This window comes from Thalassophryne amazonica, chromosome 2 (genome assembly GCF_902500255.1).
Source record: "Thalassophryne amazonica chromosome 2, fThaAma1.1, whole genome shotgun sequence".
Lineage (NCBI taxonomy): Eukaryota > Metazoa > Chordata > Actinopteri > Batrachoidiformes > Batrachoididae > Thalassophryne > Thalassophryne amazonica.
In genome coordinates this window covers 23,517,690-23,544,178 of record NC_047104.1, presented here as the reverse complement: position 1 = coordinate 23,544,178, position 26,489 = coordinate 23,517,690, and the positions used below count along the sequence as shown (strand labels likewise).

Genomic DNA, 26,489 nt, shown 5'->3' with positions numbered 1-26,489 from the left:
GATGACGTTATTGCACAATACAACAAAAGGGGCGACAGTCACTCCAGAACACACCATCTTGCTTTACAGCCAACACTTTGCATGCAAGGGTTGCTATGTTAAAGATGGGTATAGGTTTCTATCAGACAAAGCAGAAGCAGTCCAGACTGGACAACATCTGTCAGAAGTCATTTTTCAGTGTTGCTTTTCATCCTACATGATTGGGTGGGGTAAATTAATAGACAATAACGTATGGCCAAGGTAGGAATAGCAGAACTGAAATGACAGAAATTTCCACAAAAAAGTGTTCCATCACCTCAGACAGGGATCTTGCTTTTATATCCAACCCTTGTGCATGCATTGGCAGTTATAGCACAAGATGTGTGTCGGCTCTCTATTAACCAGGAGAGACAAAAAAGTCCCAGACTGGACAACATCATCTTTCAGTATCATCTTCAAAGGTTCCTTCACACCATCATTAAAGTGGTAACAGAAAAAAACTCCCACTGAAAAACCACAATATTGTACATTACTGAGCAATGAGCTGCAACACTGAGTATGAATTATTTGGGTCCTGACAAAGGCCCTGCCCCCCCTGTCTGAAACAACTATGTAGTTAAACAATCAAGAAATCATTCAGTTAATCAGTTAAAAACAAAAAATGTTTGTTAGTATTGTATTAGTATACTATAACATGGGTAAAATTGGAGTACTGAGTTAGTATTTTTGAGAGTTCCTATTGAATTTTCTATGCCTTAATGAATGCGTTTCATTTGCCAAAGCTAAAAAAGTAGTACTTTCAGTTCAACTCAATTTGTCTGAAAAGATTAAGTCAGACAGCAAAAATTAGTAAACATTTAAATTAAGTTTATTAAATTTAATAAAGTTACAAAGAACAATTAATTTAATTTAATTAAGATTATACATTACATAAAATGAAAGAGGTTCAGCTTTACAACCCTTTCAGTTTTGTAAGTGATATTCAGACAAACTGTTGCACTGGTCCAGAGATGTCCAGCTGTACATTGACTGATATCATTCAATTGATTTCACAGACTTTTCCCAGAAATCCTACAGGAAGAAAATTCATGGCTGAAGTGTCAAATCGCTGTTTTCAAAGGTAGATTGTTCCTCGTAATACAAGCTGTTCCACACTGAAAATGGGCTGTGGGTATGTGTAACACCTTTTTGATGTAAATCTAGTCTTCTAAAGTTTTAATATTCATCTGACAAGTAAGGAAACTCAGCACACTCACCTCCAGTGTTGATGAAAGTGGTTGTACAGGATGTAATGGATGATACGGATCCTGAGGGAAAGAATAGGTTTTTTAGAATTCTGAAGAAGATCTCATACAGGTCTGATTTGTTGACATCTGTGTGTTAGTGTTTGCTTCAATACACATAGGTTTGCACCTGTAGATTGCGCACATCCTGCAGGTCAGGTTATCATTCTCTTTTTAAACTGAAAAAACCTCTGAATAGAGCAAAATTAGATGCTGTGAATTACTTCAGTGCATCAAGGTTGCAAGTACTTGAGGCCACTGAGGCAGAACATAAGAGTACTCTGTTTAAACATGAGAGCAGAACTCTGCAAAATACAAAGGCGTGATGTGATTCCCCATAGGGAACCCAGTAGACTACAACACCCTTTCATGAAATCTGGGGAGTAGGCTGAGTTCCTGCAGTGGAAACAGCCTATAGGGCTGAATCGTGCCCAGAGAAAATGCACAAGATGAACAAAATGTTGGAGCTGACATTCTGTCCAGCAGTGTTGCCAGTTACTTCTTTGAAAAAGTAATCCAATTACTGATTACGATACATCCTTGAAAAAGTAACTTAGTTACTTTACTGATTACTCATTGTAAAAGTACTAGTTAGATTACTATTACTTTTTAGTTACTTTCCGCCCAGCTGCCGACAACACCCTCTGCCACCCTCAACATGACAAGGATACTTGTTTTGCCAAACTCACTTTATAGTCACCCTTTCTTGGCTTCAATGAAAATAAATACTTGTTTTATAAAAAGTAAAATAAAGAACCTCTTTCTTGACCTCATATTTAAACTGTTGACAGCACTGTAACAGTAAAACTTGCAATTTCTAACCTACATTGTTTAGAAATGAAGGAATGGATAACATTTATTTATGCAGAAACATGACCAGATTACAGATAAAGTTTTATTGCGTTTTCACATCATGTGGTCCTCAGAAAGAGAGTTTAGGTGCATTTGAGTGAAAAATAGTGTTAGTTGTTGACACGTCGCAGAGGATCAGCTGTTTTTAATGAGCGGATACGGAGCGGCTCAGCTCAGAATTCTAAATAAAGGAGAAAAAAGCATAAAAATGTCTTTGTAAAGCTCAGTGCAGGTGTGCTGTTGTCACCGCACTTTAAGAGGTGAGGACGAGTCTGTTGCAGAAAACCGTGGATGAAAAGCTCACAGCTCACTGAAAGAGGGCAATTCAGTCGAAGCCCGACCTCCTTCCCACAGACCAAGTTTAATGCTGCTATCGACCCACAATGCAAAAATAATAGTAACGCACAGTGACTTGGAGAAGTAATTTTCATCTGATTACTGATTTGGAAAGATTAACGTGTTAGATTACTCATTACTAAAAAAAAAGGGGTTAGATTAGAGTAACGCATTACCAGCATCACTGCCGTCCAGTGATACTCGTCATCTTAGTCTCTCCAAGTCACCTTTCATTTGATACAAAGTCATTCCAGTGGCACCGAAGGATCCTCCAAAGAGACCAAAGACATCCAGTTGTCACCTTAGGTCACTAGTTAGCATAAAAGTCTCGCAACCATACAGCAAGACACAAAGCACCAGGAACCCAAAAGACTTGGACCTCTGTTCTCCTGCAGATATCAGTATCACCAAACACCTGAGTCCAGTTACCTCATGATTCCTTTAGATCTTCCTAAGCATCTTTCAGTCTCAAAAGTTGAGGAACCAGAGACAGATATGTCTCTGCTGAGATAAGTGAATGTCTCTAAAGTTCAACACTTTCACCACATCCAGATATACTTCTGAAGGCCAGACAATCAACTTCTCAAGCACTGCAATAAAGAGTCTCCATTGATTCTGAAAAGACTACAGCATCGTCCGCAAAGTCAAGGACAGTCAGCCTTTCTTCACCAACAAGAGCCCTACTTTAAATTATTCAAAGGTTTCCAAAATAACTCAGCATTCATGGAGTATTATTTTGAAATCCAAATTATTAAGATGAGATTAGTGGCTAAAGGTAAAGTAGCAGTCGGCTACTTGTTGCCAAATATAAACTTACAGATGCTGCATTTGTGGCTGTACAAAAATATGTGGTGACACAAGAAGCTGCTTCACTTGATACACAGTGTCACCTGCCTAAAAACAACTTCTACTGGTTTGAGAAACAATGCAGGCTGAAGTGTGTGCGCGTGTGTCGTACCGTGTCGACTGCAGCATACTGCCTCTTAAATCTCCACACCAGTTGCAGGAGTCTGAGACTTTCAACAGGTACTGGTAATCTTCAAACATTTCTTTTGGGGCACGAAGTCCAAAAAAAATCTTGTCATCATGGATGATTTTCTAAAGTAATAAAAACAAATTCATGAACACAAATCATTTGAATCAATAATGAAAAAAGATGTGTCACAGCATGGGTTTCAGATGAAATTGTGATAACGTGCACGGCACTCACAGTGACGCGGACGTTCTTCTTTTTCAGTTGTTGAATAAAGTCTTTTCGCCTCTGAGCCTTCTGGTAGTCCACATCCTCACCGATGTTGTGGGCCACCAGAATATAGTCAAACGTCCGCTGGGTGACCTGTTGAAAGACAAAAACGTCTAGTTAACTTAAACAACAACAACAAAAAAAATGAAAACAGTGCTCTCAAAACCCACAGAGAGGATCCAGGTTTTCATTCTTTCAAACTGTACCAGTAGTTCACTGTGGCGTGAAGGTCTTTAAGACCTTTAAAAACCGAGACTGAAACCACAAGACTGAAGGCACATGAAGTGTGCACGTAGAAACATCAGCAATCATTTACCTTCACGATAGTTTCAATAGACATTCAGCTGACCCATCACCAACCTGTGTGTTGTGTGGGCCGCTGAAGAGGAGGTACTGCTGGCCCACCACCACAAGATGGCGCCCTGCTTGAAGTGCGGGCTTCAAGCACGAGAGGGCGTCGGAGCGACCGGGAGTGACAGCTGTCACTCATCATCAGCACCAGCTGTCACTCATCCACTACTCATCACCATCACCATAAAGGCCGGACTGCAACTCCACCTCCCCGCCGAGAAATCAGCTACCATAAAGGTAATTTCTCCGCTGAATCTAAACCGAGTAAAAGTCTGATCTCTTTTGCAGCCCTTTACCTGTGGCGGTTTTCCTTGTCTGCTGTATTGGCGTTTGGTGTGGATTGCGACGGCTTCGCCTCACACCCCAACCAGATAAGTGATTACACAGGAGCTGCACGAGTGTGTTATTGGAGGTGGAGGTTCTCCCTCCTTAAGGAACACAGACTGAGGGATTACTGAGTGTGCGAACTCACACTCATCTGCACTGTTTCTGTTCTCTCTGCCAGCAGTACCAGGTCTGACAGCTGGAGATGGTGGCCACCTGGGGACCCAGGACTTGGCGGCTCCGGTGTTCTTCAGATTCGTTGGTGGTGGAAGCCGTGTGGGATCCGGCTCATTTCTGGATGGACGTCTCCTATCCTCGAGCCTGCCCATACTCCACGTATAATTGACTGTTTTTCCAAATCTGTTTTGTCTGTATTCCATTGTGCACGTCATAACATTAAATTGTTACTGTTTTGGCTTCTCCATTGCCCTGTTGTGGTCCGTGTTCCTACACTTTCACAACACTGTGCCCCCAATGCCCATTTTCAGCATTTGATAACATTAGCAATCATGTACTCACATTACCAAAACCTTTTCACGGGAAGTCCTTTTGAAACCTTATGGATCTGATTTACTAAAGGTTTACCTGTGTTAAAATGTGCACACCATAAGCACTTGCATTAAAAAAATGTGAATGCTGATTTACTAACAGTGGACAATATCACGGTACCTTTATCATCCCCAATGGGGCAATTTGTTGTGCAGCCAGCAGAGAGAACACATTCATACACTTAAATATGACATGAAAACTCACCGGACAGTGGAGATAATAAGTAGAACTAGTTAAAAACATTCATGTAGCAGTGTTTAAAAACAACAGTGGGTATAAAAGAGTTCTGATATCTATTAGTCTTCCATCTATTGGACATAAATCTAAAACCAGACAGAAGCAGTTTGAACTCTGGGTGGGAGGGGTGACTGGGATCATCTGGGATCGACCACGACTTCTTAATGCCTCTGTTTTTATGTGTGGATGGCAGGTCATTTAAGGAACCACCGGCAATCTTGCTACACTCATTTATAATATGATGCAGATGTTTTTGTTGTGTGGGCCGCTGAAGAGGAGGTACTGCTGTCCCACCACCACCAGAGGGCGCCCTGCCTGGAGTGCGGGCTGCAGGCACCAGAGGGCGCTGCTGCCTCACAGGAGCAGCCGGGGTGACAGCTGTCACTTATCACCTACGACAGCTGTCACCAATCATCTGATCTTCAGTGGTATATCAGCAAGACGACATCTCCACCTCTTTGCCGAGATATCGCTCTACCTAGAAGGTACCGTACTCAGCTGACTGTGTTTTTTGACAGTAACCCTTTACGAGAGGTGGAGGTGGTTTTCCCCGCCTTACGGATTACTGGGTGCAAACGCACCCACATTTAACTGTTTTTGTTCCTCGCCAGCAGTACCAGATCTGACACGCGGAGGCAGTGGCCACCTGGGAGTTCGGGACTTGGCGGCTCCAGTATTCCCGGGGTTCGGTGGCGGAGGAAATCGTGTGGTTCCGGTTCTACTTTGGACAGACGTCTCTTACCTTCGAGCCTGCCCACGTGACACATTCTTGTGAATTGACTTCTCTGTCTATTGTGTGATCCGTTGTGTTTGTTGTGCATATTCACAACAGTAAAGTGTTGTTATTTGACTTCCTCCATTGTCCGTTCATTTGCGCCCCCAGTTGTGGGTCCGTGTTCCTACACTTTCACAACAGTGTTTTTGTTTTTAAAGTTAGAAACCATACCAGCAAATAAAAGAAAAGGTAAGAATCGATTCAGTAAAACATCTTCATTGAAGTGCTGTCCACATTAAAATGCCTGAGTTTACGATAAAAATACATGCACTGGTGAGCTTTCTTACATGCCTGGTGAATCTGATGCTCAATGGTAAGTCTACTGTCAATCAATGTCCCAAGATATTTACAATTCTGTACAATTTCCACAGCCAGACCATTAATAACTACAGGGGAGATGGCATCCTGTTCTTACCTAAAATCAATTATCATCTCTTTGGTCTTGTTCACATTGATGTCTAAAAAGGACAAATTAAACCAGATGATAAAATCTGACACCACAGGGCCATGGTTTCCACTCACTCATTCATCTTCAACTGCTGGGATCGGGTCACGGGGGCAACAGCTCCAGCAGAGGACCCCAGACTTCCCTTTCCCAGGGCACATTGACCATCTCTGACTGGTGGATCCCGAGGAGTTCCCAGGCCAGTGTGGAGACATAATCTCTCCAACTAGTCCTGGGTGTTCCCCGGGGTCTTCTCCCAGATGGACATGCCTAGAACATACCTAGGGAGGCACCTAGGGGGCAAACAAGTCCGACTTACTGCCGAGCACAGCTCTAGCTTTATGAGTACAGAGATTGGTTGGCCCCGAGAAGGGACCCCCTCACTCCATGCTCCCGCAGCACCTCCCACAGTATCTCCCGGGGTACCCGATCATACGCGTTCTCCAAGTCCACAAAACAAATGTAAAGCGGATGGGCATACCCTCCAGGATCCTTGTGAGGGCCAGTCGGTTGTTCCACGACCAGGACGGAACCCGCATTGTTCCTCTTCAATCAAATCAAATCAAATCAATTTTATTTATATAGCACCAAATCACAACAAACAGTTGCCCCAAGGCACTTTATATTGTAAGGCAAAAGCCATACAATAATTACAGAAAAACCCAACGGTCAAAATGACCCCCTATGAGCAAGCACTTGGCGACAGTGGGAAGGAAAAACTCCCTTTTAACAGGAAGAAACCTCCAGCAGAAGCAGGCTCAGGGAGGGGCAGTCTTCTACAGGGACTGGTTGGGGCTGAGGGGAGAGAATCAGGAAAAAAACATGCTGTGGAAGAGAGCAGAGATCAATCACTAATGATTAAATGCAGAGTGGTGCATACAGAGCAAAAAGAGGTGAATAAAAAGAACCACTCAGTGCATCATGGGAACCCCCCAGCAGTCTAAGTCGACAGCAGCATAACTAAGGGATGGTTCAGGGTCACCCGATCCAGCCCTAACTATAAGCTTTAGAAAAAAGGAAAGTTTTAAGCTTAATCTTAAAAGTAGAGAGGGTGTCTGTCTCCCTAATCCGAATTGGGAGCTGGTTCCACAGGAGAGGAGCCTGAATCCGTAAGTTGGAGAGGAAATGGCGTCTCAGTAATTTAGAAGATCTTCACTTAGCCTGGAAAAAGAGTCTGTTGCTCTATAAAAAAGCCCTCCGTAAAGCTAGGACATCTTACTACTCATCACCAATTGAAGAAAATAAGAACAACCCCAGGTTTCTTCTCAGCACTGTAGCCAGGCTGACAAAGAGTCAGCGCTCTACTGAGCCGAGTATTCCTTTAACTTTAACTAGTAATGACTTCATGACTTTCTTTGCTAATAAAATTTTAACTATTAGAGAAAAAATTACTCATAACCATCCCAAAGACGTATCGTTATCTTTGGCTGCTTTCAGTGATGCCGGTATTTGGTTAGACTCTTTCTCTCCGATTGTTCTGTCTGAGTTATTTTCATTAGTTACTTCATCCAAACCATCAACATGTCTATTAGACCCCATTCCTACCAGGCTGCTCAAGGAAGCCCTACCATTATTTAATGCTTCGATCTTAAATATGATCAAACTATCTTTATTAGTTGGCTATGTACCACAGGCTTTTAAGGTGGCAGTAATTAAACGATTACTTAAAAAGCCATCACTTGACCCAGCTATCTTAGCTAATTATAGGCCAATCTCCAACCTTCCTTTTCTCTCAAAAATTCTTGAAAGCTAACTGATCATCTGCAGAGGAATGGTCTATTTGAAGAGTTTCAGTCAGGTTTTAGAATTCATCATAGTACAGAAACAGCATTAGTGAAGGTTACAAATGATCTTATGGCCTCAGACAGTGGACTCATCTCTGTGCTTGTTCTGTTAGACCTCAGTGCTGATTTCGATACTGTTGACCATAAAATTTTATTACAGAGATTAGAGCATGCCATAGGTATTAAAGGCACTGCGCTGCGGTGGTTTGATTCATATTTATCTAATAGATTACAATTTGTTCATGTAAATGGGGAATCTTCTTCACAGACTAAGGTTAATTATGGAGTTCCACAAGGTTCTGTGCTAGGACCAATTTTATTCACTTTATACATGCTTCCCTTAGGCAGTATTATTAGACGGCATTGCTTAAATTTTCATTGTTATGCAGATGATACCCAGCTTTATCTATCCATGAAGCCAGAGGACACACACCAATTAGCTAAACTGCAGGATTGTCTTACAGACATAAAGACATGGATGACCTCTAATTTCCTGCTTTTAAACTCAGATAAAACTGAAGTTATTGTACTTGGCCCCACAAATCTTAGAAACATGTTGTCTAACCAGATCCTTACTCTGGATGGCATTACCCTGACCTCTAGTAATACTGTGAGAAATCTTGGAGTCATTTTTGATCAGGATATGTCATTCAATGCGCATATTAAACAAATATGTAGGACTGCTTTTTTGCATTTGCGCAATATCTCTAAAATTAGAAAGGTCTTGTCTCTGAGTGATGCTGAAAAACTAATTCATGCATTTATTTCCTCTAGGCTGGACTATTGTAATTCACTATTATCAGGTTGTCCTAAAAGTTCCCTGAAAAGCCTTCAGTTAATTCAAAATGCTGCAGCTAGAGTACTAACGGGGACTAGAAGGAGAGAGCATATCTCACCCATATTGACCTCTCTTCATTGGCTTCCTGTTAATTCTAGAATAGAATTTAAAATTCTTCTTCTTACTTATAAGGTTTTGAATAATCAGGTCCCATCTTATCTTAGGGACCTCATAGTACCATATCACCCCAATAGAGCGCTTCGCTCTCAGACTGCAGGCTTACTTGTAGTTCCTAGGGTTTGTAAGAGTAGAATGGGAGGCAGAGCCTTCAGCTTTCAGGCTCCTCTCCTTTGGAACCAGCTCCCAATTCAGATCAGACACCCTCTCTACTTTTAAGATTAGGCTTAAAACTTTCCTTTTTGCTAAAACTTATAGTTAGGGCTGGATCAGGTGACCCTGAACCATCCCTTAGTTATGCTGCTATAGACTTAGACTGCTGGGGGGTTCCCATGATGCACTGAGTGTTTCTTTCTCCTTTTGCTCTGTATGCACCACTCTGCATTTAATCATTAGTGATTGATCTCTGCTCTCTTCCACAGCATGTCTTTTTCCTGGTTCTCTCCCTCAGCCCCAACCAGTCCCAGCAGAAGACTGCCCCTTCCTGAGCCTGGTTGTGCTGGAGGTTTCTTCCTGTTAAAAGGGAGTTTTTCCTTCCCACTGTCACCAAGTGCTTGCTCACAGGGGGTCGTTTTGACCATTGGGGTTTTTACGTAATTATTGTATGGCCTTGCCTTACAATATAAAGCACCTTGGGGCAATTGTTTGTTGTGATTTGGCGCTATATAAATAAAATTGATTGATTGATTGATTGATGTTTGCATTGATTGATTGATTGATTGATTGATGTTTGCTGTCTGTCTCTGTACTTTTCTGTCACTTTTGCACTCTTTTTCATACTTTTCCCTTGTTTCAAAAGTCACGAACACACTTTACCGTAATATATGCAACATATAGCATACTGTTGAAAAGCACGGGTTCTTGGCTTGCTGTCAGTGTTGAAATTTTTCAGATTGAGGGCTTACATGAGAATTTACAGTAATGAGAATCAGTGGTGCACTAGTGTGAAACTTCCGTGTTTTTCCTCTGCGTTATGACGTCACAGGCTTATGTTTACTGTAATACACCATATATCATTGGAAAGCCCTTGGTGTTAGCTTAACAATGCACTTTGAATCATTCGGATTGGACAAACTATGGCGGAGTTACGGTAAAAAAAAAATGCATATGGACAATATGGCGTGGGCGCCATCACCGTAGATAAAGGGTTAAGGGTTGCGGGGTCTGGAACCTATCCCAGCAGTCAGGCAGAGGCGGGGTACACCCTGCACAGGACACCAGTCTGTCGCAGAGCCTCATATAGACAGACAAACACATTCACACCCGCACGCACACCTACGGGCAATTCAAATTTTCTAATCCACCTAACTGCATGTCTTTGGATGTGGGAGGAAGCCAGAGCACCAGGACAGAACCCACACAAACACAGGGAGAACATGCAAACTCCACACAGAGAGGCCACAGGTGGGAATTGAACCCATGACCTTCTTGCTGTGAGGCAACAGTGCTAACCACTAAGCCACTGTGCTGCCCTTTTTATTTTTTTTTTTTAACCAGTTACCATAATTTCAAATAAAGATTTCTGTCATGATTGGTTACATTGGCTTGACTGACGACATAACCGGCGACTTTAGATAATCTGAAACTGTGTGACCTCTGCAGCACAGCGGTATGATTGTGGAGGAAATTGGGAACAAGTAACGAATGTTAGTCTTTGCATTAGTGGCTGACTGCAGATTCTGAAACAGCCTTGAAAGAAGGCAGCAGAGATGAAAGCTGATCTGTATCTCACGTCACATCACAGGTCAATTGCTGCGAGACTTGTATAAACATGTCGTGAACCCACTGTTGTCTTTATTAGCCTCCATCGGTCCATGCTCTGTTGGATGCAGTTGGGCTTTGATGCAAACCTGACACACAAATGCCTGAATGAATGGAAGATTATTGTCCTGAGGAGATTCCACACTGAGATGTAGCACATGCAGTTCCTTTAATGGTAAGATAAAAACTGTTCACTGTACTGCAGACTAAAAAACGTCTGTGCACTCTGTGTTCTGATGCAAGGTGACATGTTTCCTTCAAGACTGGAGTGTGAGATTAGAGTTTGTAAACCTTTTTTTTTAATTAAATCAAAATACAGGTTGTTATGCATATTAATTATGTTTCCACAACAATTTATATTTTTGTTTCAAACCATTCAAGTCTGGACATGCTGTAACAACAGGATGCCTTGTGGTCAATTCAGTTTGTTGGTGCTGGGAGAAAGAGAACCAGCATAAGCAAAAACAGATGCAGAGCAATGGCTATGTATGAGAATAATGCACCTTGTAAACTGCAGAAAAATTCTGCACTGGTTCACCGTTAGGTCACACAGTCCAATGAAAAGGTGAAATAAATACGTACGTTTATTTGGAGGCCAAGTGGTTAGTGCCCCTGGTGTCAGTACGGAAGATTCCCGGTTCAAACCCCACCCCCTGCCATATTTCTCCATGTAATGTAGAGCTGCATCAGGAAAGGCATCTGGTGTAAAATGTGTGCCAATTTAACATGCAGATCTACCTTGGATCTGCTGTAGTGACCCAGTGTCAAAACAAAAAAGCAGCTGAAGGGACTTGCCCTTATCATAACATCAAGAAGCCTGACTCAAGATATTTATTGTCATTGTCAAACGATGACAGGTTCTGCCGCGCCCTGTAAGGGCATGCGTAAGAAACAGAAACACAACACTGCACTTTGTGTGAGTCATTAAAATAAAGCAGGTCATCCTCAGAACCTGCTTCCTTTAAATAGTGGTGTAGTTGGTTTTAGCACGTGTCAAGTTAGAGAGTTAAATAACACCAGTTCAGTGTGAGGATGTCACCCACATCCAGGAGCTCAGTTCCAAGATCTGACAAGGATTAAACCAGACTTCAGAAGCCAGATGCTCAAAGGCTGTAGTCAGGAACAAAGTAAGAATTTATTTACAACTGAAACTACTAAAAGAACCTGGCAGACTCGCATAACCAGAGCAGATGATACAAGCTCAGGCACAGGATCACAAAAATGTATGGAATGAGAACCCTGAGGCAGATGAGTTCAACGAGGCTGGGAAAAAAAACCCACAAGTGAAACTAGGGCTGCCACGATTAGCTGACTAGTCATCATTATGTCGACTATCAAAATAATCGGCGACCAAATTAATAATCAGCATCATCCTTTATTTTTTCTCAAAGCTGGCGCTCTATCTTCCGCTGCCTTTCTGTCCTTGGCGCTCATGCGCAGTAGTGGCAATCCAGTGTTGCAGACCGAATGGTCCGCTCCTAAAATCGGTCCACCTTTTGCATCTGCGCATGCGTCATTTCGGAGCTCTGTCACTTGTCTAAGACAGTTTCTTCACCCAAAGCAATCAAATGGATTAATGGGATTATTGACCATCAGATGACAAGGTAAAACTTCTTGAATCATTCTAAAGTCAGTTTTAACCAGAAACTAGACCGTTTTAAGCAGAAACTCTGCTAAATTCCGTGACGCTTTGAAATGGCCAATGCGCAGTGAATGGATCAGCTACCAGCTCGTTTAGCCGCAGTGCTCTGATCGCTTCCGCGGCTTTTTCTAATGAAAGAATGCTGAATTCATGTGGAAATGATTGTTGCACAAAAGCTTCAGATATCTGTCGCTGAGATAGATGATGACTGGAGTGCAGTTTTAAGCAGAAACCAGATTTTAATCCATGAACCACGGCTAATGACACATGCGCAGATTCAAAAAGAAGACCGATTTTTAGGGGAGACCGTTCGGTTGGCGACACTGGGTCAGCCGTGATGTCACCAGAAACGTTATGCCCAAACTGTATCATGGCTCGCCATCAACAAAGCTCAAATGTTTTAACCAAATTAAAGGCAGAACTTGCCTTCCACATTAGTACAACAGCGATGCAGAAGCATCTGAGAAGGAAGCACGTTGTGGCTGATGCTGATGAAGAGGGACAGTCGTCTCAAAGATAACTGGCTAGTTAGCTGCTAACATTAACATCTATAGTGAGCGACTTATTTATATTAACGATGACGATTTCATTAGCCTTAGCACACATTATGAGTTTGCTGTAATGTTATAACAGAGATGTCATATTTGAACAGATGATGTGATAACGCTAATGTTTTATAACGCTATGTTACAGTGCTAAAAAAATAATATGTTCCTCTTCAATGGACGGCTTTGTTACCAAGCCAACAACATGCACAGCTCGGCAAGCAAATATCCTGACTGAAGCAATCTTCAACATGTTGGTGACCGACATGAAATCGATCTCACTTCGCCACAATGATGGAAAAGAAACATGATACAACCTTTGAGAATGTCAGAGTCTCTCTCTCTCTGTCTCTCTCTCTCTCAATTTGGTCAACTAATCAACTAATTTAGTCAACTAATCACAAAAATAATTGGCGACTACTCCATTATCAAAATAATGGTCTGTGGCAGACCTAATGAAAACAATGGCATCTTTGTGGTTTCAAGTATGAGCACAGCTTAGCCAGATGATCCTGGCCTAGTCTGTGAGTTAGCAGAGAGTACGCCCAGATCTTAATGAGCTGTTGGACTTGGGTGACTGAAAGGAAACACGGCCCCACCAAGAAGAAGAAGAAGAAGGAGCAGTCCTATACAGGTCCAAGGCCCATCATCCCTGGATACTGTAGCATGAGGAGGATAAGAGTCTATGATTCCCCCTGCACGGGACAGCAGTCAAGGCCGGCACCCACTTCCAGCTGGGTGGACTGGGACAATGAAGATGAAATGTTTGGTCCAAGAACACAGAAAGGAAGCATGAAACACACACCTGGAATCGAAACCTGGTCTATATACTGGTAGTCAAACCCATATTCCACTGAGGCTCAACAAGAGAGTTCTCAACTGGAACAATGGAAAACTCCCCCGGTAAGGAAATCCAACGCAGAGTGTGGCAAAAGATGTTTGTAGTTCCCAGTCAGCGGTGGTTGAAATTTGGTGCAACTGGAACAACAGAGATGATTAATAAAAGGAAAACACATGAGCCGACCAGAGAAGAGGTGAAAGTGTGAGGATAGAAAACGCAAAGTGATACAACTTGATAACAGAAAATGCACAACACATGAAACAGGTGGAGTCAGTCGTTGTGACAGAGCTGGAAGAAATTAAATGGTCTATACGAAATGTGAAACCAGCACTAACACAAAACCAGAGGAGCTACAGAGAGACTGACTGGCATTGTCCACGGAGAGGAGCTGGAACGTTTGTCCATGATACAACGCTGCTAATTATTTGGTTCTCCCCGAGATAAAACAAAACAAAAAAAAAAACCTTTAGATTTAGAAGTGTTAGATAATTTATCTTGTTTTAAGGATTAATTTCTTATTTTAAGTGTTCGACATGCTTATTTCTAGCTTTAACAATCTTAATTCAAGACATCTTGTCAACTGAAATAATCTGACCATGCAGCAAGATAATTTCCCTCAGATTTAGTTTTTTTATCTTGTTTTCAGACACCCCTTTTTGCAGTACAGCACAATGGACAGTTTCTCCAATCACAGAAGCAAAGATCTCCTTTAGAGGTATCTGGGTGTCTTGGTGACTTCTCTCACTAGTCCCCGTCTCGTTCTCAGTATTTGTGAATGGTCTCCTCCAGGCAGATTCACCAGACGGGTTCTAAGTCCTTATGACTGATGCAAATAAAGTCCAAGACAGTTTCAGTTAAACTGACACAGATTAACTTGGAAAAGTACATTTACCACACAGCAGATCCCAATATTTTCCACAATAATTGCAATATGACTTTCCTTGAAACTGTGCAGCCCTAATGTGAAGTATCTACTAATAGTATAGTATATACTAATAGTCTGTAGAACTGCCTCAGCATGTTTCCAATAAATGCAAAGCGTGAACAGAACAGGGTTGCCACACTCACCGCATTTGATGTGACACCTACTGTTTCAGCATCAGTCTTACACACAAGCAAAAATTTTTCTCCTGTTAATTTCTGTTGATGACTAGACTATATTAGACCCATTGCATTGTTTCTTAATGAAAGAAGAAGAGTTTAAGGCTCACACCCAAAAACAGCTGTTAACATCTAGTGACAATGTTCTCACTGCAGTATTCTCTGATTGTTGATTCACTGAAAACCGTGCACCTGATACCTCAGCTGCGTGTTAAGAGTTCAGAGAGAGTTTGAGCATAATTTCGGACCTTATGGTTCTGAGTCAGCCACTGATGTGCAACAGAAAGTTTTGAATGACAAGGTAAGCTGAAAAATAGCCTAACAAATAGAATAATCTATTGTCTAATAAAATTGGGTCCTTGTCACCACAGACGTAGCCTAATCAGTCTAATTGTGTGTTGAAACAGTAGGCTACAGACTTCAACTAGCTGCAAACGTTGCCCGACGTGCGATATCTAGGGGCTAGGTCATTTAAAAAGACATGTCACACCTTATTTAATGTCCTGGTGGGCAAGTATTCATGATTGTAAGTCTATCCATGCACATGCGCTACAAATTAGTGGTTGCTGATGAATTTTATTGCTAATTATTAGTGATGGAGAAACTGAAGTGTTTTGAACCATTGAATCAATACAGAGCAATTGTGTTGAAAATGGTTCAGTGTTTCAAAGCATTTGATGCAATTAAATATATTGACATCTCCCGGTCATCTTTAACATAGCACTTGCATGGAACAATGAAACAGACAGGCACTGTTATGTATGTTAAACAATAAAGGTTCTATGTGCATCTTGATGTGATTTGGTGCTATATAAAAGAATTAATTAAATTAATTAATTAGCATGCACGCTAACTGAAGCTAACACTTATGGAGTTAAATTTGTCTCATACATCCAGCAAATGCACAAAGGGTGACCTTTAAATATTCATTCATTTGCACAACTTCTGCTCTTGTCAAAAGTTCATGTACACGCACACGCAAGGCCTCCTGCAGACACTGTTAAAATGTAAATATTATTTTTGATTGATTGATTGATAGAGAGGCTTTATTGAACTTGTACATACTCTACGTAAGACAATAGTTTCTTAATAATTAACTGAACAACTGCAAATTATAAAGAACACAATGCTCATGCGGCCGAGGGTATTTAAGCATTGTGTTATATTTTAATCTGTAGGGGGAGGTGCACTGCTTGCACTGCACTCTGTGCCACGGATACAATTTATAAATCAGATTCCTGAAAGTAATGCAAGAAGCATTCAAGAAAATTCTACATTGTTTATATGCACCACTGTGCAGACTCGGCAACACAAAGGAAACAGAATCCCTTCAAAGCTATGATCAGAAATTGCTGCAGAGTGCTCAGTGGCAATGGCAGGTGGCTACAACATCTCAAGGGAACAGGGCTGTGGATGAAAGCAGTGGGGAACAGGCGTGTTTTTACCGTTGAGCCAAGCAAAGACTCTGTTGTGTAGCCATCCTTCGGCCTGCCCCACAGCTCGAAGCTTTCCTGCCAAACAAACAAAAATCAGCAATAAATATACTGAACAGACATCATCCCATAACCGCAATGATTTTCAATGTCTGCAACCACATTTAGCTTCCAAGAAGTGCAACACTGCTGATATGAAGGCTGATATGGTTGATTTTGTGATCAAACAGTAACCCAACGTAACTTTTCACAACTGCTACCCGTTTTCTTTCAACACAAAATATAGTTGGTGGGTGTGGTTAGTATGTCATCGAAAACATTTGCCCCATAAACCATCAAAAACCTGGTCTCGAGTCCAGCAGTATATTGTGCTGTATAAAGAGAGCAACATTCAGATGCGCCTTACATATGGAGGTTCGCATTGTACATGACGCTGCCGACATGCACTTATCGCCACCACAGTATACTGTGGCCACAGTGAAAGGGGAAGGTGGGGAGCAGGTGAAGAATAGCTAGAAAAAAAAGGGGTGGTGTGGTAAGGTTAGAACTTATCCTTATGAAGCACCTTGGGGTGACTTATATTGTGATTTGGCGTTATATACATAAATAAACTGAACTGAATGTTTGAAACATTCTCTCACTTTCTCTCTCTGTGAAATAAGAGATGACATGAAATAAAAATATGGTATTTTTCAGAGGATAAGTCGCTTTTTTAAATCAATATAAGTTCCCCTGACTTTTACTCTGGTGCAACTTATATAGCTAAAAGCATGTGTTCATTCATAATAACAACAACAAAAACAACTTTATGTATGGCTATCACAGGAATCAAAGCACAAAACAAAATAAACTCAAATAATTAGAAGTACACTACAACAATGTGCAAAAACCTCAAATTAAATAGCTGGTACTACATGAAAAAGGTGCGACTTATACTCCAGAAAATGTGGTAAACACTCGTTTAAAAATATAAAACTTCACCTTACTGCTGCACTGCTTCACTTCAGGGAGCTTTGGTGGCAGCTGGCCAAAGCTCACTCTAACGGATTAGTAATAATCTGCAAACCCCTCAGAAACCCTATCACTTGGAAGTTCTCTGTTGATAACACAGCACTGTACATCTGGCACACTCCAGTTTAAGAGCCAATTTTTATAAGAGTCAGGCAGGCTGTGATAGTGACCAAATCATATTTTGCTGAAACTTTGGTAACTGGATGCACCCTCCACCAAACGAACATACACCAAAAATTTTGGTCAAATTCCCTACGGTGACCTTGCCAGGGGTCCTCAAAGTTCACACCCAGTATGGCCTAAAACTGGAATTTGGTGAACAGGGAAGTTTTAGACAGCTCTTACATGAAATGCATTCAATCCCCCAAAGTACATTTGTGATCGATGTATTACAGGAGGACAGTTCTTCAAAATAATCACTAATTTGGGTTGGGGGATTGAATGCATTGACTATAGGGGGCGCTTCAAGTTGGTGAATTTCCAGAAATACTCATATTTGTGAAGGCTATTACTCAATACGCGTTTAATGCCCCAGCTAGATTTTTTATTGTATTAGAAAGGGCAATACTTACCCTCTTTAAAACAACAAAAAAATTTTTTTTTTGCATTTTTCAGAAGATTAACATGTATTGTGTTAATATCCACAGAAGCACAGCCAAGTGACAGGGATCTCTGTCCATTGCAAAGCAGCTATTTGTAGCCAACCACACTAGTAATGTCCAATCAGCACATGTTTTGGCATTTCACAGGTTGCAATTCTTCCAGTATATAGACCAATGATGGCCACTATCTGGGCTATTTTGCTAGGCCTAGGCACAAAATAAAGCTTTCAAGATTGCTACTCACCATTTTATCATCTTCATGTAGGGCCAATAATTCTAAAGTCAGCATGTGGGAAAAAAAAAAATAGCCGATTCCCGTTCAAGTCCCCCATAGATTTTCCAACTGATTTCCTAAAAGAAGGCTTAGTCTAAAAACAAATGCAAAGTTTATGATAATTAATTAAATGTGTTGGCCACCAGGGGGCGCCAAAGTTGTATGATAAACACAAATTTGAACACTTTGGCGCTGCCTGGTGGCCAACGCATACAATCCCCCACCGATTTTTTTTTGTTGTTTTAAAGAGGGTAGGGTCTTGCCCTTTCTAATACAATAAAAATCTTGCTGGGGGATTAAACGTGTATTGGGTAATAGCCTTCACAAATATGAGCATTTCTGAAAATTTGTCAACTTGAAGCGCCCCCTATAGTCAACGTGTTCAATCCCCCAACCCAGATTAGTGATTATTGTCCTCCTATAATACTTAAATCACAAAAGTACTTTGGGGGATTGGATGCATTTCATGTAAGAGCTGTCCAAATCTTTCCTGTTCACCAAATTTCAGTTTAAGGCCATTCTGGGTGTGAACTTTGATGACCCCTGGTGAGGTCACCGTATGGAATTTGGCCAAAATTTCTGGTGTATGTTTGTTTGGTGGTGGGTGCATCCAGTTACCAAAGTTTGAGCTAAATCTGAGTTGGTCACTATCACAGCCCCATGTAAACTGTCTGATTCTTATAAAAATTGGCTCTTAACAGGAAGGACACAGACCTCTCTGATTGGTTGAGTTTCTGATCAGACTACAACATGCCCATGAATAATGAATTGGATAAACCCAACCCCTTTATGGGTAAACACAAATGTTTGTGCTCAGTTTAGGGACTTCAGCACACCGTGTGAATCAGCAAGGAAATAATTAAAGTTCGTGTTATTACAGAAAACAACAACAGCTGAGTGAATTTTTACTAAACTTTGTGAAAATATTTCATCTGTGCTGGAATAAGAACAAACCCATTCGGGCACAGTTTTGGATCTCAGTGTCTAAAATTTGCATTTATTTTTCTGAATCAATGTGTGATTTTCCCTAATTGAAACTGATACAGTGGCCATGAGTTTATCAACCGCAGAGAGAACCCGCTTAAATAATTCTCTTTGTTCACACATTCACTCAACTGGGGCTGAAACTAACATTATCATTTTTTTTTTCAATTAAACTGTTGATTTTTTTCATTTATCTACTTATTATTTTCTGATAGTTGATTCTCATTTGCTTCATTTTCCACTGAATCATAACCATAAATTCCACCAATAACAACTTTCAACCTGGCACTGAATTATTTTGTCATAAAATATGGTTATTTTACAATTTTAAAAAATGCAACACACAAAGGATACAAAGTGCCAAAATTTAAAAGGCAGCAATGGAAAAAATAGGAAAAATGTTGCACACAGCTTTACAAAAAGACATAAAATACAGTGGCTTACAAAAGTATTCAGCCCCTTGGTATTTCATGAATTTTAATTTGTTTATGGCATTTCAAATACAATAAGTAAATCAGGCTTCTCAATATAAAAATTTCTACAATTACCTTCCTTAGACTAAAACTGAAAGTAAATCTCTACAATTTGATATAAATGAATTAAAAATATAAAAGCCAAGATGATGGGTTGCATAAGTAATCAGCCCCTTTGATATAATACCTGTAAATAATCAGTATAATTGCCAGTTTTCTTCAGACAACTCAGGAAATGGATACATGAACATTTCCAAGTCACTGAATATGTCTTGGACTTTATTTACATTAGTTATGAAGAAATACAAACAGTGTGGCACTCTATGGTAAATCTGTGTGGAGTAGACAGTTCTCAAAAACTGAGTGACTGTGCAAGAAGGAGAAGAGTGAGGAAAGCCACCAAGATACCCAGACACCCCAGAAGAAGTTATACGCTTCTACTGGCCAGTAGATGGCAGCATTTGCCACACAATCGCTAAAACTGATGAATCACTTAGCAAACAGAATTTTCAGTTTTCAATTTACCTTTTTTTTTTTTTTTTACATTTTTTTAATGAAAAAAAAAGACATGTTTACAAATACAGATTTATTTGTAAAACCCACCACACATTTCAGTATATGGTTATATCGACCAACCAACCACTGCTGACATCAGGAAACTAATGTTTCCATAATGCATTGCCATGTGTGTGTCTAAAAGCTAAAACCGTCGAAATTAGTGCATTACTTTAAATATAAAACATATAGCTGATATTTTCACTTTGTAAAACAACAGGTGTGGCGTTAATTTAAATAACTTGTCTGGAATTAGTTTGTTTAAAATTATAACCATAAGTTAAAACTGTCTGCCTGTGCAAGATACCAGCAATATGCCGGCAGGTTTGTATGGTGTGAAGATAAATGATCTTTTTTTCCCCTCTCTCTTCCGTTCTCTCTGGTAGTCAGTTCTCTTCTGCCTGCAGAGGATAGAGCTCTACCATTCATGGCTGTCTGTCTGCTACAAAACATGTAACATGCAGACACTAAAATCTTTAATTTCAGACTTTACAAATGTTTTCAACTGTTAAGCTTTATTCACTATGCCTGCAAAAATGTTAGCGGTCTAAAAGTTATCGGAACTAAATTTATCAGAAGCTAATTGGTCTGCTGATGGTTTTCAAAGTTATCTGGAAAGCTAATCTGCTAATAAAAACATTAGGTTCGATAATTAGCAGATCTGTGCCGACCACTGCATTTAAGAAGGTAAAAATTAGATAATTTTAAAATAAAAAGTTTAAAAATATTTACCAAAATATTTGGCAATTAATTAAATAATTAATAATTAACTAACTGTTGCTGGTCTTGACTCAACAAAATACATTTTGCATAAATGTTCAATTTCATTTCAAATACTCAAAACAGTTTTTAAATTCTTGTTAAGGATGGAACTAATAATTTGTTCAATACTGAGCTGATGAATTTAATTTATCCCACAACATTAAATATTTTATGAGACTTACAGGTGAGAATAACTCAGTGATCTAAAGTGCACAAGACATGTGACAAGTTCAGTAACTGTGTGTGTCAAAATCAAGATGAGTCATGAAACACTGGTCCGCTGACTAATGTTTCCTGGCTGGTTGTTGTGGCCGTTCTGACTGTACACAGGTCCTGACTCGCCCAGCAACAGAAGCCATCTCCAAGCCAGCTTTTATTCTTCCTCTTGCACGGTTACACAGTAATGTGATGTGGCATACACTTGATAAACCCAGCACTCACTCGCCCGGTTATCAGCACACCTTAGCGTGGGCGTGAGCCCGTGCTCGCACTGATAAAGCATTTCACCGTTGCTCCACACACTTTGGATTTTCCCCACACAGGGAATGGCACCAGCGTGCTCAGTAGCTGTGGACACTGTCACTTTTCTACCTGTGTGGGTACACAGGTGGATGTTTCGGACCAAAGCTTATTTTGTCCTGGGTGATAATCTGGGCCTCCTGCAGGTCTGGACCAGTATGACATTTTGACGAGAAGCCACCTTGAGGCACTACATTGTTATATGGTAGCGCACGCCTCAGTGGACACATTATTCCAGTGTCCATGTGCACAACCTGTCTGTCTTTCTACTTCCTGCAGTTTGAAACACTCATAAAAAATAAATAAATAAATAAATTGCTTGCATTTTTTTTTAGCTCAGTGTTCAAATTAACTCAAAGCAGTCTTGCATAACGTCATGTTTAAAAACAAACAAAAAAGTCCACCTGCAACACTTCAGGCAGAAATAATTTTCCACTGCTAAATTAGAGGAATGTTATCTGATCCAGTGACATATTCCATTTTAATGGCTTGTGGTTTCTGTGGAATTTTAGTTTTAATTCTCCCCAAAAAGGGTGACTGAGAAATTAAGACTCACTGCAGTTAGCTTCCTATTTCGCTTTGCCGCCCGTCTGCCTTATCGGCACAGCCAGAATATGCATTTCATGAATATGACGGCTAGCTATCAAACTCTTTATGAAGTTAATGTCAAAATAACACACCGTAACCTTGAATTTAGCAAAGAGCTTAATTTATTATTAATCTGTATAATAATAATAATAATAATAATAATAATAATATAGTTAGGTAAAAATGTTACGCAGACAAAGGGTGTGGTCGGCTCATCAAAGCTTACCATAGCAACAGTGTCTTCATGTCAAATTGGAAACTCCATGAGCAGAATCCACATCAATACTTTCGTATGGTAACTTAAATTAATCCATTTCGGCATCATTGACGCTACACCATGTTATCTCGCCAGAAGGAACATAGAGTGGGCCGACTTTCTATAAGCTGCATTGTAATTGGCTGAGCGCCAACCGCTATACCGAATGTGTGTAACTGGGTGTTGCTACAGATGCACAAGGGCGGTCTTTGTGTCACTCTAGAGTCGTATTAGAGACCAACGTTTCTGTTTATGTGCATTTTTCTTGACCATGGATCATAACTATTATACCAGCAACATCAGAAAAACATCAAGATCTAAAGAACTGAGTGTTCGGCTATCAATTGCACCAAGTACACTAAAACAAACCAAGGAAGTGGCATTCTACTCCTTTCCAAAGGACAAAACGAGGTGAGCCATGTGCTTGTTTAGTATTGACTACTAATCAGTGCTATTCAGTACAAGGGATGGGTATCGAGAACCAGTTCCTTTCGGGTATCGTTAAGAAATGATTCGATCCACTGACATCAATAACCTTTTTGCTTAACGATTCCCTTATCGGTCCTTCAGAGTGGCCGTTGTTTTTGGGGGTGTTTGTCAGGAAAATGATCATTTCTCTACATTGATTACAGACCCTGCAGCGGGTCTGTAATCAGCTTTTCTGCAGCGCGGCTTTGCTTTGAACCAATCGAAGCATGATTCGCAGATTGAAGCAGTGCTTCAATCTACTGCTTCGTTGAGTCATTGTTTTATTTTGCTTAATCTTAATTTTCCGCTGCTAAAACCGTAAAGAGCATATGTCTGAGTAATATTTACCTTTTTTACGTTAAACCGACCTGTTACGGTCTTTTGAAACAGTTAATAGATGTATTTTATAACTTAAAAACAGGATCACATTAGCGTGTCTATGGCATTTTCAATGACTACGTTTACATGCAGCCAATAACCCTTTCATAACCAGAATATCAGCAATAACCCGGTTGCGCACGGCCATGTAAACACCCGCAAAAACCCGAATACGCTCATATTCCGGTTTTTAAAAACCCGAATATGACCCCTGGGTTACTCCTTTTCTAACCCGAATATCAAGTCATATAAACGTGCATCGGAATATCCCCATAGAAAAGAACATTATTTTGTGTTCTGTGCATGTCCTATCCGCAAGGAATCTTGGTCTTTTGAGTACGGCAGCTACTTTTATGCTGCGCGCGCAACCCACCGCACACCACAGAAGCAGAGGTAAACAAGCATGGGGAAATCCAGACGCAGCAGCACAGCACCACACTTTTGCAGCAAGGAGGAAACTGAGTACTTCATTAGTATCGTGAAAGACATGAATATAATGTCTTTTACTGATGGTAGAAAGTACCAAGATAGTGACATTTACAAGAAGGTGGCCAAAAAGTTACGTGAAGCAGGATTTGCACGAATGCTGGACCAAATCAAGTACCGGCGGAAGACGTGCGTCGCTGTGTAGATGGGGATATTCCAAATGATACCAATGACCATGTATACAGGAGTAACTGTCTGCTTAAGCATGTAAACAGGTTATTCCTAATGAGTCAGAAACCGGAATATTGACCTTATCCCGAATATTAACGGCATGTAAACGTAGCCAATGTTAAAGTTAGTATTAAGCTTTTGCAATGGTCAGCACGTTTGTGTGATCAGAATAAAACCTTTATTGAAGGATATATTAAATGGCAATTCTTAGGCCAGTAGGCTTTCTTGTTCCATCAATAGGCCTATCTGGCCCTATCTAGGCCTATCCCTTTAAAATGCACCAACACTGACTCAGCTAGGTTTGCCAATGCCACAGACTGTATAGTTAGCTATATATGTCACCATGTGACATGTGAAGTGTCAGGTAATTATACCTGGTATGTTCAGCTGATCTATTCATCATCAAGTAAGATCATTGTGTTGAGATCAGGCTGCCGAGGTTATAATATACTTACAGCGCCTTATTTTCCACTCTATACATTCCACAATCATAACAGCTCTTTAAATAAACATTTGTAATAGTAGTTCCTTGTGTTCTAAAGTCAAATAGTGCATTACAGTAGCTTGTAGTACACTCAAGAGAAGTTTTGTTTACAAAACGTCACTCCACTGCAGCAGCCAAGCTGCCCCAGTTACACACAATCAAAATGGCGTCCAGATTACGTCATTTTGTGGGAGTTGGCCCTCTCTATGTTCTCTCTGCTCTCGCTCTCAGCTGACAGTGTCATATTGACCTATGTAGCAGCGTGCGCAGTCAGGGCGTGGAGTACAACATCAAATGTGAAACGGTCGAATATTTTGCCACCGTCCACACAATATTTTATGGTCTGAAATCTCACACGATTAACCAATCAGATTTGCGGAAAAAATGTAATTGGATTAGAATGAATATTAACCGGCAGTAGTTTAAATGCCATAGCTTTTTGTAAAACTTATGATTTTGTTTGTAAAATAATCGAGTGAACTGGGGCAATTAAAAAATAAATAAATTCAAAGACTTTGTAGCTAAAATGTAAAAAACTTTCATCTCATTAAACTGTCTGCTAGTTAAACAATCCACCAAGCTCGATTATTTTCAAACCAGCCAGCATTGCTGAGCAAGTTGCTAAGACCTAACAGACAGAGTGCCCGGATGTGTGACTGAGTCAACAGACCAAAGACGCGTCTCAGATTTCAAAGTAAGTAGCGCTGTTGGCTGTCTGCAACTCCATCGAAACTGATCAAGAATCTTCCTTGAATCTGATGCAGAATATTTGTGCAAGCGTGAAAATAACATACAGAATGAAGAATATTTTATTCTAGGCGATGTTTCCTGCTGGTGTCCCCGCCCAGTTCAATAAATATTTTGTTGAAATTCACATCCGGAGCAGTCTTCAAAATTTACATTAACCTACATCAATGTTCGGTCCAAGACTTTGCCTTAATTATATTAGTAAAACTAGGAGTAATAGTGACTGAATGATGTTTTAGCTGTTAAAAAATCTTTACTTTACTCTAACTAGGGAGGGCAGGGCCCTTTTGACTCTCCTCTCTGACTGCGCCCCTGTAAATGGTCTCTGTTAAGGGAAAACTTTTTTCATTTTTTTGTGGAAAACATTACCCAACTGGTTGAGAGGAAGGTCATATCAAACACACCGTTTATCAGACTGAGTTTCACTGCTGGTCTAACAGGTCTGCTGCACAGACTATTTTAAACGGTTTCTCACATGCACACCCTGGTTGTGGTTGCAGCGTGTACTCTGTACATAATGTGGGGTTTGAACCATTCTGGAATCAATAAATGTCTTTCAGGCTCTGAAGCTGTAATGGTCCAACTGGATGGTCTCTCTATCTCAATCAGGAACCAAAGCAGAGCCATGATCCCACACACACACACACACACACACACACACACACACTTGTGCGGAACACCTGGCCGTGTGTGAATGTTTCAGTAAAACAAGAACACAAACTGCTGCAGTTCTATGGATCACTTGGTGCTGGATCACCTTCATTATTTGGTGTGACAAACAGCCAAAACAACGATACTTATGAGAACACATACGCGCGCGCTGACAAATAAATCAGTTATCATTTGAAGCCCCGCCCTTCTTACCTTTGGGGTTCTATGACACATGACGAGTGACGTTCGGTTCGAATCACCGTCCAACAAACAAACACGTGATCCTCCGCAGGCCCATATGAGTCGGAACCGGTCACCGGATTAAACACAACACCGCGCACGCTGGGTTCCACTTCCGCAAAGCTCGCGCAGCAGCAGATTACCGTGCTTTTTTGGTTTGAGGTTTTTGTTTTGTTCCTCTCTCTCTCTCTCTCTCTCTCTCTCTCTCTCTCTCTCTCTCTCTCTCTCCAGGTAAACGAGCGGGGGTGAGGGCGTGTCCTTACCTGAAGACGGTGACGTCACAACGACGTAGCGCGGCGTTCAAGGCCGCGGTAAATGTGGGAACTGCGACTTCCGCTGCAGCTCGGTCAGACTTCAAAAGTTTTCACGTGGAAATCCCACGAACCCGATCGTGACAGCCCACG

General features: G+C 40.8%; 1 protein-coding gene across 1 annotated transcript in view; it reads right to left on the bottom strand.

Moving 5' to 3' along the window:
• The window catches only part of LOC117522916 (anoctamin-9-like), a 150,324-nt gene extending 124,055 nt beyond the window's left edge, over positions 1–26,269 (bottom strand). Inside the window, 7 exon segments of the mRNA XM_034184343.1 lie at positions 266–295; positions 1,121–1,163; positions 1,263–1,286; positions 3,409–3,548; positions 3,661–3,786; positions 16,449–16,514; positions 26,059–26,269. Of these exon segments, the coding sequence (XP_034040234.1) occupies positions 266–295; positions 1,121–1,163; positions 1,263–1,286; positions 3,409–3,548; positions 3,661–3,786; positions 16,449–16,514; positions 26,059–26,079 (450 nt within the window). The 5' untranslated portion in view covers positions 26,080–26,269.
• Positions 26,270–26,489: the final 220 nt, after the last annotated feature.